This window comes from Rhinopithecus bieti, unplaced genomic scaffold, assembly GCF_001698545.2.
Source record: "Rhinopithecus bieti isolate Rb0 unplaced genomic scaffold, ASM169854v2 scaffold_20153, whole genome shotgun sequence".
Taxonomy (NCBI): domain Eukaryota; kingdom Metazoa; phylum Chordata; class Mammalia; order Primates; family Cercopithecidae; genus Rhinopithecus; species Rhinopithecus bieti.
In genome coordinates this window covers 66,801-84,685 of record NW_016809845.1, presented here as the reverse complement: position 1 = coordinate 84,685, position 17,885 = coordinate 66,801, and the positions used below count along the sequence as shown (strand labels likewise).

The window sequence follows — 17,885 nt, the reverse complement described above, 5'->3', positions numbered from 1 at the left end:
AAAAAAAAAAAAAAAAAAAAAAAAAAAAAAAAGACAAAAAATAACAAGTGATGATAAGAATATGGAAAACAGTATGGCAATTTCTCAAAAACTTAAATACAGAAGTACCATATGATTCAGTGATCCCACTTTTTAATACAGAGCCAAAGAAGATGAAATCAGTATCTTGAAGAGATATTTGTCTGCACTACCATGTTCATTGCAGCATTATTAGAAATTGACAAGATATAGAACTAACTTTTTTTTTTTTTTGAGATGGAGTCTCACTCTATTGCCCAGGCTGCAGTGCAGTGGCATGATCTTGGCTCACTGCAACCTCCACCTCTCAGATTCAAGTAATTCTCCTGCCTCAGCCTCCTAAGTAGCTGGGATTACAGGCGCCCGCCACCATGCCTGGCTAATTTTTGTATTTTTAGTAGAGACTGGGTTTCACCATGTTTGCCAGGCTGGTCTTGAACTCTTGACCTCAGGTGATTCGCCCGTCTTGGCCTCCCAAATTGCTTGATTACAGGTGTGAGACACTGCACCCAGCCAGAATCAACCTAACATTTTATCCACAAATAATTGGACAAAGAAAATGTGATATATTATATATATGCACATATATAATGTATACACATGTGATTATATATACACATACATAATGTATATAAATGTAATTATTTGTATATATTAAATATACATATAATATATAAATGTGATACATTATATATAATTAATATATATAATACATAAATAAAATATATTTCCATTGTGACAACATGGGTGAACCTAGAGGATATTATGTTATGTTAACTCAAATATTATATTATGTTAACTCAAATAAGCTAGGCACAGAAAGACACATACTGAATGATCTCACTTATATTTGGAATCTGAAGAGTCAAACTCATAGGAACGGGAAGTTTATTGGTTGCCAGAAAATGGTGGCTGCCAGGGACTGGAGTGTGGGGGAATTACGAGCTTTTTGTCAAATAGCACAGAATTTGTTAAGTATGATGAATAAGATCTGGAGATATAATGTACAGCATGGTGGCTATAATTCATAAAATTGTGTTATACATTTGAGATTGGCTAAAACAGCAGATCTTAAATATTCTCATCACACACAAAAAACTGATAACTATGTGAGGTAACAGATATGTTACTTAGCTTCATTGTGGTAATCATTTCGTAGTGCACATGCAAATGTTATATTCAATAGAAGAAGAACAGCCTTTTCAACAAATAGTGCTGGAGCAATTAAGTATCTGTGTTAGTTTGTTTTCATGCTGCTGATAAAGACATACCCGAAACTGAGAACAACAAAAAAAAAGATTTAATTGGACTTAAAGTTCCAAAAGGCTGAGGAGGCCTCAGAATCACGATGGGACAAAAGGTTCTTCTTACATGGTGTAGGCAAGAGAAAATGAGGGAGAAGCAAAAGCAGAAAGTCCTGATAAACCCATCAGATCTTGTGCGACTATTTGCTATCACAAGAATGGCATGGGAAAGACTGGTCCCCATGATTCAATTACCTCTCCCTAGGTCCCTCCCACAACACGTGGGAATTCTGGGAGATACAATTCGAGCTGAGATTTAGATGGAGACAGAGCCAAAACATATTATTCCACTCCTGGCCCCTCCAAGTCTCACGGCCTCACATTTCAAAAGCAATCATGCCTTCCCAACAGTCCCCGAAAGTCTTAACTCATTTCAGCATTAACCCAAAAGTCCACAGTCCAAAGTCTCATCTGAGACAAGGCAAGTGTGTTCCGCTAGTGAGCCTGTAAAATCAAAAGCAAGTTAGTTACTTCCTGGATACAATGGAGATACAGGTATTAGGTAAATAAAGCCATTCTAAATGGGAGAAATTGGCCACAACAAAGGGGTTACAGGGCCCATGCAAGTCCGAAATCCAGCGGGCAGTCAGATTTAAAGCTCCGAAATGATCTCCTTTGACTCCAGGACTCACATCCAGGACACACCGAGGCAAGAGGTGGGTTCCCATGGTTTTGGGGAACTCTGTCCCTGTGGCTTTGCAGGGTACAGCCTCCCTCATGGCTGCTTTCATGGGCTACCATTGAGTCTCTGTGGCTTTTCCAGGCACACGGTGCAAGCTGTTAGTGGATCTATCATTCTGTGGTCAGAAGGATGGTGGCCCTCTTCTCACAGCTCCACTAGGCAGTGCCCCAGTAGGGACTCTGTGTAGGGACTCCACACCCCACATTTCCCTTCTGCACTGCCCTAGCAGAGATTCTCCATGAGGGCCTCACCCCTGAAGCAAACTTTTGCCTGGGCAGGCATCCAGGCGTTTTATGCATCTTCTGAAATTTAGGCAAAGGTTCTCAAACCTCAATTCTTGATTCCTTGACTTCCACATAGGGACTCCACACCCCAGTAGGGACTCTAATCCCACATTTCCCTTCCATACTGCCCTAGCAGAGGTTCTCCATGAGGGCCTTGCCCCTGCAGCAAACTTTTGCCTGGGCATCCAGGCATTTCTATACATCTTCTGAAATCTAGGCAGAGGTTCCCAAACCTCAATTCTTTGCTTCTGTACACCTGCAGGCTCAACACCACGTGAAAGCTGCCAAGGCTTGGGGCTTCCACCCTCTGAAGCCCCAGCTCAAGCTCTATGTTGGCCCCTTACAGCCATGGCTGGAGCATCTGGGACACGGCACCAAGTCCCTAGGCGGCACACAGCACAGGGACCCTGGGCCCAGCCCATGACACCATATTTTGCTACTGGGCCTCTGGGCCTGTGATGGGAGGGGCTGACATGGCCTGGAGACATTTTCCCCATGGTCTTGGGGATTAACATTAGGCTCCTTGCTACTTGTGCATATTTCTGCAGCTGGCTTGAATTTCTCCTCTAAAAATGGGTGTTTCTTTTCTACTGCTTTGTCAGGCTGCAAATTCTCTGAACTTTTATGCTGTTTCCCTTTTAAAACGGAATTCTTTTAACAGCACCCAAGTCACCTTTTGAATGCTTTGCTGCTTAGAAATTTCTTCCACCAGATACCCTAAATCATCTCTCTCAAGTTCAAAGTTTCACAAATCTCTAGGGCAGGGAAGAAATGCCACTACTCTCTTTGCTAAAACATAACAAGAGTCACTTTGCTCCAGTTCTCAATAAGTTCCTCATCTCCATCTGAGACCACCTCAGCCTGGACCTTATTGTTCATATCACTATCAGCATTTTTGTCAAAGCCATTCAACAAGTCTCTAGGAGGTTCCAAACTTTCCCACATTTTCCTGTCTTCTTTTGAGCCCTCCAAATTGTTCCAACCTCTGCCTGTTACCCAGTTCCAAAGTCACTTCTACATTTGTGGGTACCTTTTCAGCAATGCCCCACTTCCAGTACCAATTTACTGTATTAGTTTGTTTTCACACTGCTGATAAAGACATACCCAAAACTGGGAACAAAAAAAAAATTGTAATTGGACTTACAGTTTCACATGGATAGGGAAGCCTCAGAATCATGGTGGGAGGTGAAAGGCTCTTCTTACATGGTGGTGGCAAGAGAAAATGAGGAAGAAGCAAAAGCAGAAACCCCTGATAAACCCACATTAGATCCTGTGAGACTTACTCATTGTCATGAGAATAGCACGGGAAAGACCAGCCCCTATGATTCAATTACCTCTCCCTGGGTCCCTCCCACAACATGTGAGAATTCTGGGAAATACAATTCAGGTTGAGATTTGGGTGGGGGCACAGCCAAATCATATCAGTATGCATAGACTGAAAAAAAAGACCTCAGCCTGTACCTCAAATTTCATACAGAAATTCACTCAAAATTGATTGTGGAATGAAATGTAAAATGTAAAATATAAAAATGTTAGGAATTTTAAAACAAGAGAAAATCCTAAGGCTCTCTGGATAGACAAAGACAACATCAAAAAGAATGATCCATGAAAGAATAAATTTCTAATTTTGACCTCATCAAAATTAAAACCTTTTCTCAGTGAAAGACCCTGTTAACGTCAAAACATCACGTTGTATGCTGTAAATTTTTATTTGTCAGTAATACCTCAATAAAGAAAAAATAAGTAAACTTAGCAAAAGATCAACATAATAGTAAATGGCTACTTACTTTATCAATTTTTTGAGGAAAATATTTAGCCGACTAACTATTGAGCTGGGTTCAAACTCAATCTACTATTAGATTCACTGATACTTTATTATTTATTAATTATTAAATAGGAAAATTTTAATTAATTGTGTTATATGGTTAATTTTTCAGTTGGTCCATTTGCTGTGAATACAATTCTGAAATCCTTTAGCTGATAATTTTGAAAATAACAAAAAATACAAATGTGAAAAAATGTATATGTATAGATGCAAGTCCAAGAATGGCTAAAATAATCCTAACAAAGAAGATTAAAATGGAAGGAATCGCTCTACCCTATAATAAGGCTTATGCTATGGCTACTGTAATCACAATAGTATGGTGTTGGCAAAGGGATGACCATATATAACAATGGAACAGAATAGACAATTTAGATAACATACAAATATGCCCAACCGTTTTCTCACAAAATACAAAAGCAATTCCATGGAGGAAGGATAGCCTTTTCAACAAATAGTATTAAAGCTATTGGACATCCATAGACCAAAACAGACAGACAAAACAAAACAAAACAAAACAAAAAATGCTCTCAACCTAAACCTCAAACTGTATAAAATTATCTCAAAATTGATTGTGGACTGAATTGTAAAATACAAACATTTTCAGTAAAAAAGAAAAGTAGAAAATCTTCAGGGTCTCAGGCTAGGAAAAGACTTGACATCAAAGTATGATTCGTGAAGCAAATAATTTTCTAAATTGAACCTCATCAAAATTAAAACGTTTTCATGGTGAAAAGACAAGAGTTTGAAAAGACAAGCTATAGAGTGGCAGCAAATATTTGCTGACCGCATATCTGACAAAGAACTAGTATCTAAAATATATAAAGAACTTTCAAAACTCAAAAGTAATAAGCAATCCATTTAGAAAAGTTAAAAACAGATATTTTATGGAAGGGGATATATACATAGCAAATAAGCACATAAAAAGGTGTGCAGCATCATTAGTCATTAAGGAAGTGCAAAATAAAACCACAATGAGGTATGACTCCACACCCATCAGAATGGTAAAATGAAAAATAATGGCAATACCAAATGTCAGGAAAGATGCAGAGAAACTGGATTATTCTGACATCACTGGCAGAAATATGAAATGGTACAGACACTCTGGAAAGCAATTTGATACTTTCTTACAATACCCAACATGAACTTGCCATATGATCCAGCAATTGCACTCTGGGGTGTTTATCACATGTAAATGAAAACTCATGCTCACGCAAAAACCTGCACACAAATGTTCATGGAAGCTTTTTTCATAATTGCCAAGAATTTGAAACATCCCAGATGTCCTCCAATGGGGGAAAGGTTAGACAAACTGTGGTATATGTGATATTACTCTTATGTGGTATATGTGATATAATCAAAGCAGTGAACTACTAATATGCACGAAAACGTGGATGAATCTCTAAGGAATTATGCTGAGTGAAAAAGCCAAAGCCAAAAGGCATTATTCCATTTATATCACAAGCTGAAATGACAAAATTTTAGAGATGGAGCACAATTAATGGTTGCCAGAGTTGGGGACAGAGTGGCAGGGGAAGAAATGTGAAAAAAGTTGGGTGGTTATAAGACAACAACATAAAGGATCTTTGTGGTGATAGATCTGTTCAGTATCTTTAACGTGGTGCAGATATACAAGTTTATAAGTGATAAAATAGTATAGATCCGAATGCAGACATGCATATACACAGACACACAGAGAGATGAGTACAAGAGGGGAAATGTGAATAAAATCAGTCAACCGCATCAATGTCAGTACCCTGGTTTTGATATAATATTAGACTTTTGCAAAATGTTACCATTGAGAAAACTGGGTAAAGGATCCTAGGAAACCTCTCTGCAATTTTTCTTACGACTACATGTGAATCTATAATTATCTCAATAAAAATGTCAATTTAATAAAGATATTATACAATATCATACTGAATCTTGAATCCTAGTCAAGGAGTTTGAACTCTTTTCAACAGCTAGTTGAGACCCATAGAGGCTAGTTGAGTATAAATGACTTGATTAAGAGCTATGGATCAAAAGAACCAATATGATGGCAATGAGTGTGATGAATTAAAGGAGATGTTACTAAAAGCAGTGGCTCAAAAAACCATAGTCAGACATCAAGTTAGAGGTAATATTGAAACCAATATCGTACCCAATGAAGTGTACAACAGATCCATGCCTTATGGCCACTTTAGCAACCATACATCCAAACCAAATGCAGTTTGTCCATGTTCTTTTTTTATAATTTGCACTATATTTGAGAATCTGATCATAAAATAAAGTCACTTCCAAGAGTTATTTTGCTATATTTAGCTCGTTCTTTTATGCCATAATCTTAATATTTTGTAAAATGAAGACATATTTTAGTCTTTGGTTTCAATAATTTTATAATCATATAAATGTGCATGAAATATGGTTTCTAGTTATTGTGGTAATTGGCATTTTTGAAAAAATCATTTTAAGGTGTTTGAAGATTGAAAAAAACATATTAGACTTCTGGTTTAAATTAATTTTAACTAAATATTTATAAAATTTTATTAAATAAGTTTGTAATCAATGTTTAAATGTCTGAGGAAATGTAATTTGTTAATTGATTTCTTAGCTTTGTAGCCAGCATTAAATTTGCAGGAAATATTATTTAATGAATTTATACATTTATGTAATTTTGCCTGAGATAAAATACAACAGGAGTGAAGCTCTTCTCCACGCACTAAAGATTCCAGGAGACCATCAGATTGCAGATCAGGGCTCTCTCCATCATACCACACTGCCCTAGAAAGGTTTACACCCTCTTTAAAGCCTCTCTGAGCTGCTGGCTCCAGATCAAGGAAGAATAGGCTTACCTTATGGGGTTGTCCATCCTGGACACTGTGAGGAAGGCAGCAAGGTTGGCTGTGTAAGAGGAGCACACGATGAGCGTGAAGAGCCACCAGCTGCCCATCACGATGCGCATGGCCACAGAGTTCACGGAAGATTCACCACCTGTGGGAGGCAGAAAAAGTGGATTGGCCAGTGGCTTCTGGTCTCCCTCTCATCCCCAGGGAGGTGCTCTGCCCTGCAGCCAGGCACACAGGCTATCACTGGTGACGGGCTGGGAACCAGGGAGGTGACTGCCAGCTGGCTCTGGGCATCTGTGCCAATTCTGGGATAGGATCCTAAAACCATGGATCTTGGACAGGGGCAGAGGACCACAAAATATGGAAAAGTTAGGATTGGGCTTCTAGTGGTGTGGAGTTCGTCAAAACACCAAGGGTGGGGATCTGAATATCAAAATCTTTCAGTTAGGAGATTCTACCTCACAGTGGTAAGAACTTCTAGGGCTGCAGCCTTATGTAAGATCCCTTTCCAATTTCAAATTCATATATAGCAGACTCGGGAATTCTGTAAATATAGAAATACCTCCTACGTGGAGGGCTCCCTGGCTTTCTTTTAAACTTCAGAAATGGGATGTCCCATATCACTTTTATTAGTATTCAGGCCTCTCTAGATGGCTTTTCTTCCCCCAGAATTTTCAGAAATCATGGCATGAGCCTTTTAGTTAGAAGTTTAGCCTCTTTGAGGCCAATTATTTCTCCTTGGTCTCTAAAGTGTTAGGAGAAGAGAGCTTCTCACTGCTTATCTCCTTACATAACCTCACAAAGCATTTGCCATGGTGCAAACAGGACCAAGACTCACATTAGAAACTTTGCAATTTGTTGCTCCAGTCACAATGGCACAATCCTATAACTCACTACTGGATAGAAGTGCCATATGGACCCCTCAAAGGTAGGAGAATTTGTACCTCAAGAATGGCTGGAGTACTGCTTATATGATTGCAACACAATTGGGATTTTTTTTCCCATTAAGTCATCAAATTTAAGCAAGATTCACAGTTTCATTGACAACCTCATGTGCATAGCAATCACTTTAATGTAGGAGGGGAGAAAAGTGCAAAGCAGAACTCCAAAGTTAATTTTATCTAAAGTGGAGAATCAGGAATTGAAGTTGAGTTCCTTATTGTTGTTTCATTTAATTTATCTCTGATATTACTCAGGGAAGTTGGTGCAACATGATATTTGTACTGTCCTAGAGATTAAGTAAAATTGCATTTGAAATGACTTTGCTAAAATGCACCTGAGAACTTTGCCAATGGATAAGTTCTTCTAAGCCCCCAAAGCTATTCAAGGATCAGGGAACCAGAAAGGTACCTTGCTGTACGAACGCTCCATAGACAATCCAGATGGCACTGTGCAGAGTAGCAGAAGCTGATGGCCTGGGCTGGGGAGCACTCTGAGCCCTCACAGCCTGTATCCTGTTCAACACAAATATCAGCACACCAACCACGGGGATGGCTGCTGCAATGCACGCCCACACAGCAAAATCGAATGGAGCAAAGAGGGAGAAGATGCTGATTTTCTCCTCAGGTTTCTTGATTAGAATTCCCACCGAATAGTCCATGTACCGCTTGCTGAAGTCCACAACGCTCTCCCTTTCTGGGGTGATGGTGATGGCAGAGATGGCCAAGTCTGCTCTCTGAAAGGCAAAGCCATCTCATCAGACGGCAGTCCTCAGCTTACTGTTGGGCTCTGCCCTGGGTCAAGGTCCACCTTCTGCCCTTTGAACTGCTCTGTTCAGAGGAATGGATTTGAGAGCTGGCGCCCTGAGAGTCTGAATATTGTAAGGAAAATCCAACACCAAGTTGTCTGTTACTATTTCCTTCACCTTACAAGTTTCTCTCTTTTAAAAACTTCAGGAAACGACTTCTACAGAAAAGAGCCGAGTAAAGCATCTTCATTTCTCTATGAATTATAGTTTATCTTCACTTGCTTGTTGTTTTCCTACCAAACTTTAGCTATCTTCTTTTTATTTTCCCTGTGTTTCCCTCTACCCTTCACCAAGAAGGCCCTTCTATCTTCTTCTAAGCCTGTCTGCATCCTCCCTACATGTTAAGACCAGAGGCACACTCCATTTCTTCATCACACCCCTCAGACTCTATTATCCCACATTGATCTCTCTCTTTTCTAAAACACTTCAGAAGTTATATGGTGAGTTCTACAACTACGTTAGACTTCATTAACATATTAGCCACTGAGTGTTTTATATGTAGACTTTATGCCAGAGAGTAAAATACTGAAAGAATAAAGGGGTCATCTACTTACTTCTATCTTCCCCCACCCTTAATTCATGGCTTGCAGACCCACAGGCTGATTCTTCCATGATAAAGTCATGGTGTGAAGAATCTCTGTGGACGTTCCCTACTGTGACCTCAAAATTATCTCCCAAGATGTTTGCCTTCCAAAATAGGCTTCCATTTCAAAAACAGACAGAAACGCCATTAAGATGGATCCAGACTGTGAGCATGAAGCTGCCAAGTTTGGGGCAATCACAAGCTTCATGTCTGGATGGGTAGATGCCAGGTGACAATGGGGCCTAGAGTCCTCCTTTAGTCACCAGAGCACTGAAAGGCAGACATCATAATGATCTGGGCTCTTGGCCCTCCAAGTGGGAGGCATCAGCAGAACCGGTTTCTTTTAGAATGACCAATAGTGACAACTGATTCAACCTCCATGCTCAAGTTGGGGAAACACACGTGGAATGATTTTTTTAAGGTTTAATATGTGGGCTAGGGACAGATATACTCGTGTCCTAAACTGAAATTTAATACTATACCTTGAGTAAAGACAAAATATGGAGGTGACCCTATCAACACCCTCCTCTTACACTTGTCACACTGGCATCTCTGGTTCTTGCCTCTCTTCTAAAAATCCCAACATCCGGGGACTATTTTTAGGATTAGGAAAGTTTGGAGCATATTTAAGGGCTTAAAAAGAAATTTAGTGGAGCAGGATAGGCTTATAACACAGAATGAAGGTAAACTAATTTATGGAGCAAGGTTCGAAGGAGGCACAAAGGAATCAACTCATGACACAGGTGGAGGGGTTGTCCTGTGACAGTGGGAGAGACTGACAGGGGACAGGGGACACTCCCCTCTGTGGAAGATGACAGGTGCCTGCAGATGTAAATTTCATAGGCATTAGAAGTACAATTTTATGCCCCAAAGTCTCAGTTTATTTCCCCGATATAGAAGTACAGTCCTTTTCTTTTTTTAGTTGGGAAGGATAGAAGATTCTTAGGTAGCTCAAGAAGAAAGGTAAACTTTTTAAACAGTCTCTGAGAGACATAGCCAAGGAGCCCAACAGAGGACAAGTTAAAAGATTCTAGCAGTACTGAAGGGCCCAGCTGATTCTGGAGACCACACAGGGTTTCTACAGCAATCTGGACAGATTCGTAATTTCCTTCTCTAATTGAGTGCAGCAACCTGGATTTCAGAGTGAAGAGGATAGATAATAGAATCCATTCAGGCTTAGGGTGCAAGAAAAAAGTCAAGAACAGAGGGAGTCACAAGGGATGAAGGGAGGAGGGATTTATCTGGCCACCCATGGAGGATGCAGTATCAGAAAGGCACAGAAGCCGCAGAGAAGGATGCACCTCAAATACACACACTATGTGAAAAGAACCAGACACAGAAGACCACATCTTGTATGACTCAAAAGACCACATCTCGTGTGACACAAAAGACCACATCTTGTGTACAAAATGTTCACCGAAGCAACTCTATGAGATACAAAGTAGATTAATGGTTGCCTAGGGCTGGGGGTGGGAATGGTATTAACTATAAGTAGGTATGAAAGATCTCAATGGGGTGACGGAAGTATTCTAAAACTAGATCATAATGAAGGTTGCACAACCCAGTACCTTTACTAAAAATCATTGAGTTGTATATCTAAAATGGGTAAATTTTATAGTATGTGAATTTATCACAGTAAAGCTGTTTCTTAAAAAGATTAATAGAAATCAGAGGAATGACAAGCCTAGTGTCTGCCTTTACCGATTTAAAAAGCAAAGGGCCTTTGCTGTCAGAGTAAAGGTTCAAAAGAGTCAGAAGGACAACTTGTTGTGGTCATGCAGTGGGCTAGTGATGGTGACATGTAAGATGCTAACAAGATGCATGGGGGTGAACAATGGAGTGTAGCACAGCAAAGCTCTCTGGAGGCGAGGGTGTCAAAGTACTGGGAGTCCAGAGTTGTCTACAGGGATGTCAGAAGTTGTCAGAATGGTGGCAGGAGGAATAATGGAGATGGAGGACTTGAGTCAGATGCCATCATGATCAATGATCATGGGGAAACGACCCAGGGTCATGAGATGACAAGAAGGGGGACATGGTAAGTTGGCCTCATGCCATGAGTTTCAATGAGGATGCAGTTTCCACGGGAGGGAAGAAGAGTATGATTTAAATGAGTATAAGGACCTGCGGGATACCACACCATCCACACATAGCAATGCAGACACACACATGTGTATGCATATCCTACCTGTGGTCTATGAGGGATAGGAGAATGAGCACTCACCAGTACCCCTGGTGGGAACTAGGTTTCTGCTTCACCCTAAATGTGGGGTGGTTCCCTGAAAGGTGTGCTACAGAGTAGGCACAGTGGATGACAGACTTCAAATAAATGACATAAGTGGGCAGGGAGGTAACACAGAATGTCAGGGTTGAGGAGATACAAGAGCAGAAATTGATGTAGCAGGGGATTTGAGGACAAAAGAGCCTTTGTGTGTGGAGAATGGTAACTGTGGTCTGTTTAGCTGGTCCCAAGGTTTCCACGGTGCAATTGGTCAAGTTTAGATATTACCCCAGAGGAAGACTAGGGTGCCCCTCCCCCTGGATCTGCTGTGGGTACCTACCTTGCTGATGAGCTCCCCGATCATCCCGTTCCAGGAGGTGTTATGGAGCTGGTGACCATACCTGCCATCAGGGGCTTGATAAATCTCATATTTGAAGCCCAGAGCCTTGGCCAGTGCATCCAGGACATCTATGGAGAACCCTTTGTAGCGCTTGGGCTGTCCTAGGATGTTCTCAGCCACCATCACGAAAGGCTCTTCCTGAGGACAACAGAATGAAGGTTCTCCAATTAAATAACAGGTTCATTAACACATATCTCGAGTGTATTGTTAGAGAGAAAGATGTGATTAGAACATTTGCAGTTCCCCAATTTAGGACTGGAGGCTCAACTTACCTGCCTTTTTCTAAAAGCCGTGTATGGACACTCAAGGAACAGTGCACAGGATGATCACTCCAATCAGTAGGTCCATACAGAGGAGTGGAGATTCATTTGTCCTATGTTATGTTATCCCAGGCTCTGCTCCAACCCCTACTTCCCTGAATAATATGGTTTTCCTTCCTCCATTTGTAACATCCATGCAGAGTTAGGACCCTGTCCTTAGAATATGCCAAAATTATACGAGGCCCACATAAGAAACATGAAACTTCTCATCCAGGATAATAAGTGGTGATAAAGTTCTGTGACATTAGGTTGAGAGAAAAAGCATTATGTCTACTGGCAATACTAGAAAGTGGATATGGATTAACTGGCCAAGGCCAGACCAGAAGCCAAAGGGTAAGATAGAATTCAAACCCAGAGTTCCGAGTTCAAAGCCATGCCATGCTCACACCTGCACATGTTGTGCTATGCCACATGTGAGCGAGGTGGTCATCTGAAAAATGCCTCAGCGCTCACCACCATTCCCCTTCCTTCTTGTGTGAAACTGAACAAGGGGCCTTTGGCAAACAGTTCCAGGGAGTATAGCTCATTAATTTAGTTGTGTCGGGAAATAGGGTGTAAAGCTTGTTTGTGGTGTGCAAACAGGGAATGCACAAATATTGCTGCCAAAGATTTCTGAGCCAAGGGAATGCTAGTGTCTGCTGGGACAGAAGGGACATTTGGGCATGTGTGACCCAGTCAATAAGAGGCAAATCTGTAACGTCTCTTGCAGTTTTTATAAAAATGTGAAAAAAACAATTGAAAGGAAGATGCTTTTAAGTTCTCTTACAAATGCAAAAGTCTATGATTCCAGGATACCCATGCAGAAAAGTTGCAACTACCAAATGGTCTTCATTCTGAACTTGTGTCACATGAGCCCATCAGTAGTGTTGGGTGCTAGGAAATATCCTCCTCCAGCATCTATCTTGGGGTTCTGGCTACCAGAACAGCTCTCCTAAGGACCAGTAGTGGGTCAAGATCCAGTTTACATCCAAGAACAAGGGGAGCAGCTGGGCCCCCTCTGGTCCTTAGAGGAGGCTATGGATGAGAAGTCCTTTTATAGAGCAGCTCAGGGACTTCCTATGGAAAGCACAGAGGTCCTGGGGCAGAAACATCAATCTCACTCTTCCTTTCATTATTCACACAATTAGTTAAATGAAAGGCCTTATGAAAGCTCACAACACTCCTCAAGATTCTCTTCTCCCAAAACCCAGCATTAAACAGAAAGCAGCCTCTGATTCAACAGCCTGGATGGTGTAGCTCCCAGAATGTCCCCATGATCCTACCAAGACAGTCACCACTTTGAGAGTCAATCCTTGGAGGCGGCTGCCCATGGGCCTCTCTTGCAAGCTGCCATTCAAGCCCTTCTCTGAGTCCCACGTTGCCAACTGTGAAGGAGAAATAAAGATTATGAGGGATGGAACTGGCACCTATGCACACCTTAGGACCTCGGCTCCTACACTGGGAGCCTGAATTAGGCAGGTAGGGTAACAGCAGTGCCCTGGAGTTCCCAGAGACCCAGAGCCATTTTAAAACCCTAAAGAGAATAGACATATGGTAAGCAGAGTTACATGTCCTCCTTCAGCTTGCCTGGATCTCTAGAGCTCAGCACAGCGCTAAAATGAAACCAACTGGTGAGAACTTGTCTCTAAAACAAATGTTTATGTCCAGTTTTATTCTGTTCACCCACAGAGGCCATGTCACTGTGATGCCTGCAAAATACCCTCTTTGTTTAATTATTCCTTTGGCTTGCCCAGGCCACAACGCCCTTGAGTTCAGCCATTGCTCCCTCCATGGGTAGGATGAGGCTCAGCAGTAAAGCAAGTAGCAAACACTCAAGTGCACAGCTTGCCTTGCACCCCGGTGCCTATGGCAAGCAGGGTCAAGAGCTTCCTGCCTGTTTTCACTGTGGTGTCAGCTGCTTCATTTTCCTTGATAGGCAGGTAGAGGCTAATGGCAGGGTAAATGTGCTCTGAATCTGCTACATTCTCCTAAGCCTGCAGAGTGTATCCAATAGCCAGATGCATCTCTGACAGTCATCCTAAGGTGGTCACGGAGAACCTACCTTGGCTCAGAAACAATGAGGAGACACAGTTGTTCATGAGACTGCTTTCCCTCCCTGCATCCTTGCAGGGTCTATACAATGACAAAACTTTTGTCTGGGAAATGATTCTCAACTATTAATGGAGAAGACATAACAAAATGCAGATACCCAGCCCCATCTCAAGTCAACTAAATCAGGATCTCAGGGCCTGAGCATAGGAAGTTAATGCCTCCCGAGTGCTCCTGATACTGCAGCCAAGGTTGAAAACCCCTGCTCTTCTAGGTCACTGGCCCTCCAACTTGGCTGCATATTAGTATCTCTTCAGGGGGGCTTTATAATAAAATGTACTGAAAGTTGGGTCCTACCCCCAGAGACTCTTATGTAATTGGTCTGTAGTGTACTAGAGATGAATATTTTAGCTCCCCAGGTGATTCTAATGCACAGCCAGAATTGTGAACCACTGTTGTTGATTAAAGCCATGATGCTCAAACTATGATATCCACACAAATGGCCCAGGGATTTTCTACGCACTTTGTGATTCTGGCGCCTGAGATTATTCATGTCTAACAAGCTCCCAGGTGATGCTGCTGCTGCTGCTGCTGCTGCTGCTAATCCATGGACCACCATTTAAATAGCAGGGGGCTAAAGGGTCAAACTGCCACAGGCAGTATATACTGTTATCAGGGAAAAATCCATAAGATCCCCTAGTTAACCTGAAGAGAAGAAGAATCCCAGTGGAAAAGTGCTACTGGGAGCCCTGAAGGAACCACCAACTGTTCCACTTAAGAATGCCTCTACTCTCTCAGCATTTCCCATGGTTCTGACATCTGCAGCAGTGTCTGCACACTGAGCCCTGACTATAAGGCCATAGAACCTGAGGGGCCATTCCTCCTGGAAGAGACAACAACTCTGAGATATAAAGTAAAACCATCAGAATAAGAGATGGAGTTCTAGAGTCAGTTTTACAGAAACCTAGAATTTCCTATTGTCACCTTGGACATGATGCCCAACAAGACCCACTCCATTCTAAATAATAGGATGCCTTGGTGTGATGAATAAATAAATTAGTAAAATCATGGCCATGTACCCTGAAGAACCACCCACCACCACCACCACTAATTAATTTGGGGGCATTGAGATAAAGAACAAATGAAGATCTGCCCAAAATTCTGCTTAAAGACCTTGAAGATACCAATATACCACACTTTGGGTAATGATACAGTTTAAAAAAAAAAAAAAGCAAAAAATCATGGCTATTTCTCCATTGGATCTTAAGAAATAGGCTGGGAGCTGTGGCTTATGCCTGCAATCCCAGCACTTTGGGAGGCCAAGGCGGGTGGATCACTTGAGTCCAGGAACTCAAAATCAGTCTGGGCAATATGGTGAAATACTGCCTCTATAAAAAATAAAAATAAATTAGCCAGGTGTGGTGGCACACACCTGTAGTCCCAGCTACTTGGGAGGTTGAGGTGGGAGGTTCAATTGAGACCAGGAGGTCAAGACTGCAGAGAGCCGTAATTGTGCCACTGCATTCCAGCCTGGGCAACAGAGTGAGATCCTGCCAAAGAAGGAAGGGAGGAAGGAAGGAAGGAAAGAAGGAAGGAAGGAAGGAAGGAAGGAAGGAAGGAAGGAAGGAAGGAAGGAAGGAAGGAAGGAAGGAAGGAAGGAAGGAAGGAAGGAAGGAAGGAAGGAAGGAAGGGAGGGAGGGAAAGAAATACAGAAAGAAAGGGGGAGAGATTGAGAGAGGAGAGGAAAGGAAAGGAAAGGAAAGGAAAGGAAAGGAAAGGAAAGGAAAGGAAAGGAAGAAATTGAATGAAGATGCAGAATCGATTTCTACAGCTGGATTAAAATGCTTGTCAGCGGGAAGAGGACAAATTCAGACAAATGGGGCCAAGGGGTTGATTGCCCCTATTCTTTGGATGTTCTACCATGGACTCACTGGGGCAGGAGTGGATATTTATTTGGGGTGCCTGTATCTGCACTACCTTAACTGCTTAGCCCAGATGCTGGAGCTGCTTAGCCCTGATGTGTATACTGCTACTTCTCCTGGGTGTGGGTGGAGTTGTAGAGGTCTTCTTGACCACCCCAATGGCTCATAGAGTCATAACAGAAGCCATCTTGTCCTAATGATGATGCAACCATTCCAGACACTCCATACTCTATCTTGCACCAGGACCCTTTTGCCTAATATCTGCTGCCAAATCTTCCTGGCACGGTGAAGGGGCATCTTAATTCTCTACTGTCTTGGCTTGAGTGAGTGTTTGGAATGGGGCTCTGTGCATCTTGATCAAGAAGGCCTTCTCTGTCTTTCTACTGGGATTGTAATCAGAAATTAGAATGGAGGATGGAGGCAGAAAGAAACAGTTGGGATGAAGCCCTGAACATCATTCTCTACTTCTGGCCCACTGCTTGGCTCTAGGAGGCACCACCTCAGTTCCCCTAGATCTTTGCAACAGCTTTCTCATTGGTTTCATTACTCTCAACCTCTCTCTCTTACAGCTCATCAATAGGCAAGTGGGTACCCTTACAACAAATAAACTCAAATATGAACTATATTAATTAAACTATTCTAATGAATTCCTTTTTCCTACAGAATAAATCCTAAGACTTTTAAACTTGGCCTAAAAGAAAAGCCTTCCTCATCCAGAGCCAATCCTGACTCTCAACCTCACTTTAGTTTATGTAGTTACGGTATACTACAATCCCCAAAATTCCTCCTCCTTTCTCAGGCACACCACATTCCCTCCTGATATTTGTATCTGGTTTCTTTCTGCCTGGAATGCCCTTTCTCTTCTTCTGGGTCTGGCAAACTCTTACTTGTTTGTTGAAATGAGATTTCACTTTAGAATAGTTTTAGATTTACAGAAAAGTTGTAGATGCTGTGCAGAGAATGTCAATAGATCGATACCCAGTTTTTCCCATTGTTAAGATATAACATTAGAATGACACATTTATCACCACTAATGAATGTTCAGCCTAATATCCATGATTTATGCAAATCTGCAATAGAAATGAAATAGAAGGATCTCCAGTTCCTTCTACTCTTGGCCTAAGTCAGTAAGTCAGCTGTGGCATTGGGGTTTCTTGCCATGTTCTCTGGGGTCAAAACCCTGTCTTCATAAGCTGTCTAGAGCCTCAGGCTCCTGGGCTGGACCTGGCCTTTCTCATTCCCATCTCAGGGTCTCCAACCTTGCCTCGAATTCCAGGCTCTCCTCTCCAACATTAACTTCTGTAACTGAGGAAGAAGACGGGAACTTGGAAGTGTGAACTTAGCAGACGTTCATGAGTCAGTAGACCTATGCTTTAGTTGTTGTCACCACTTATGTGAGTGACCTCAGACAGCACTTGACAGCACAGTGCTTGAAACATAGAGTCAATAAATATTTTTTCAATAAAGTACACTTTACTGAGATTCCATCATTTTCTTTTCTTTTCTTTTTTTTAGACAGGATCTCACTCTGTTGTCCAGGATAGAATGCAGTGGTATGATCATGGCTCACTGCATCCTCTGCCTCCTGGGCTCAAGTGATCCTCCCACCTCAGCCTTCCAAGTAGCTGGGACTACAGGAGTACACCACTACATCCTGCAAATTTTTCTGTATTTTTTGTAGAGATGAGGTTGTGCCATGTTGCTCAGGCTGGTCTCAAACTTCTGGGCT

At 41.9% G+C, this 17,885-nt stretch overlaps 1 protein-coding gene across 2 annotated transcripts in view; it reads right to left on the bottom strand.

Moving 5' to 3' along the window:
* Positions 1-13,566, bottom strand: part of LOC108541203 (glutamate receptor ionotropic, delta-1) — a 138,485-nt gene extending 124,919 nt beyond the window's left edge. For both annotated transcript variants that reach the window (XM_017890658.1, XM_017890659.1), the window contains exons 1-4: positions 13,469-13,566; positions 11,827-12,024; positions 8,289-8,613; positions 6,945-7,083 (exon numbers count right to left, since the gene is read on the bottom strand). In XM_017890658.1, the coding sequence (XP_017746147.1) occupies positions 6,945-7,083; positions 8,289-8,613; positions 11,827-12,024; positions 13,469-13,516 (710 nt within the window). In that variant the 5' untranslated portion in view covers positions 13,517-13,566. The remainder of the gene's footprint in view (positions 1-6,944; positions 7,084-8,288; positions 8,614-11,826; positions 12,025-13,468) is intronic.
* Between the last annotated feature and the right edge of the window lie 4,319 nt (positions 13,567-17,885).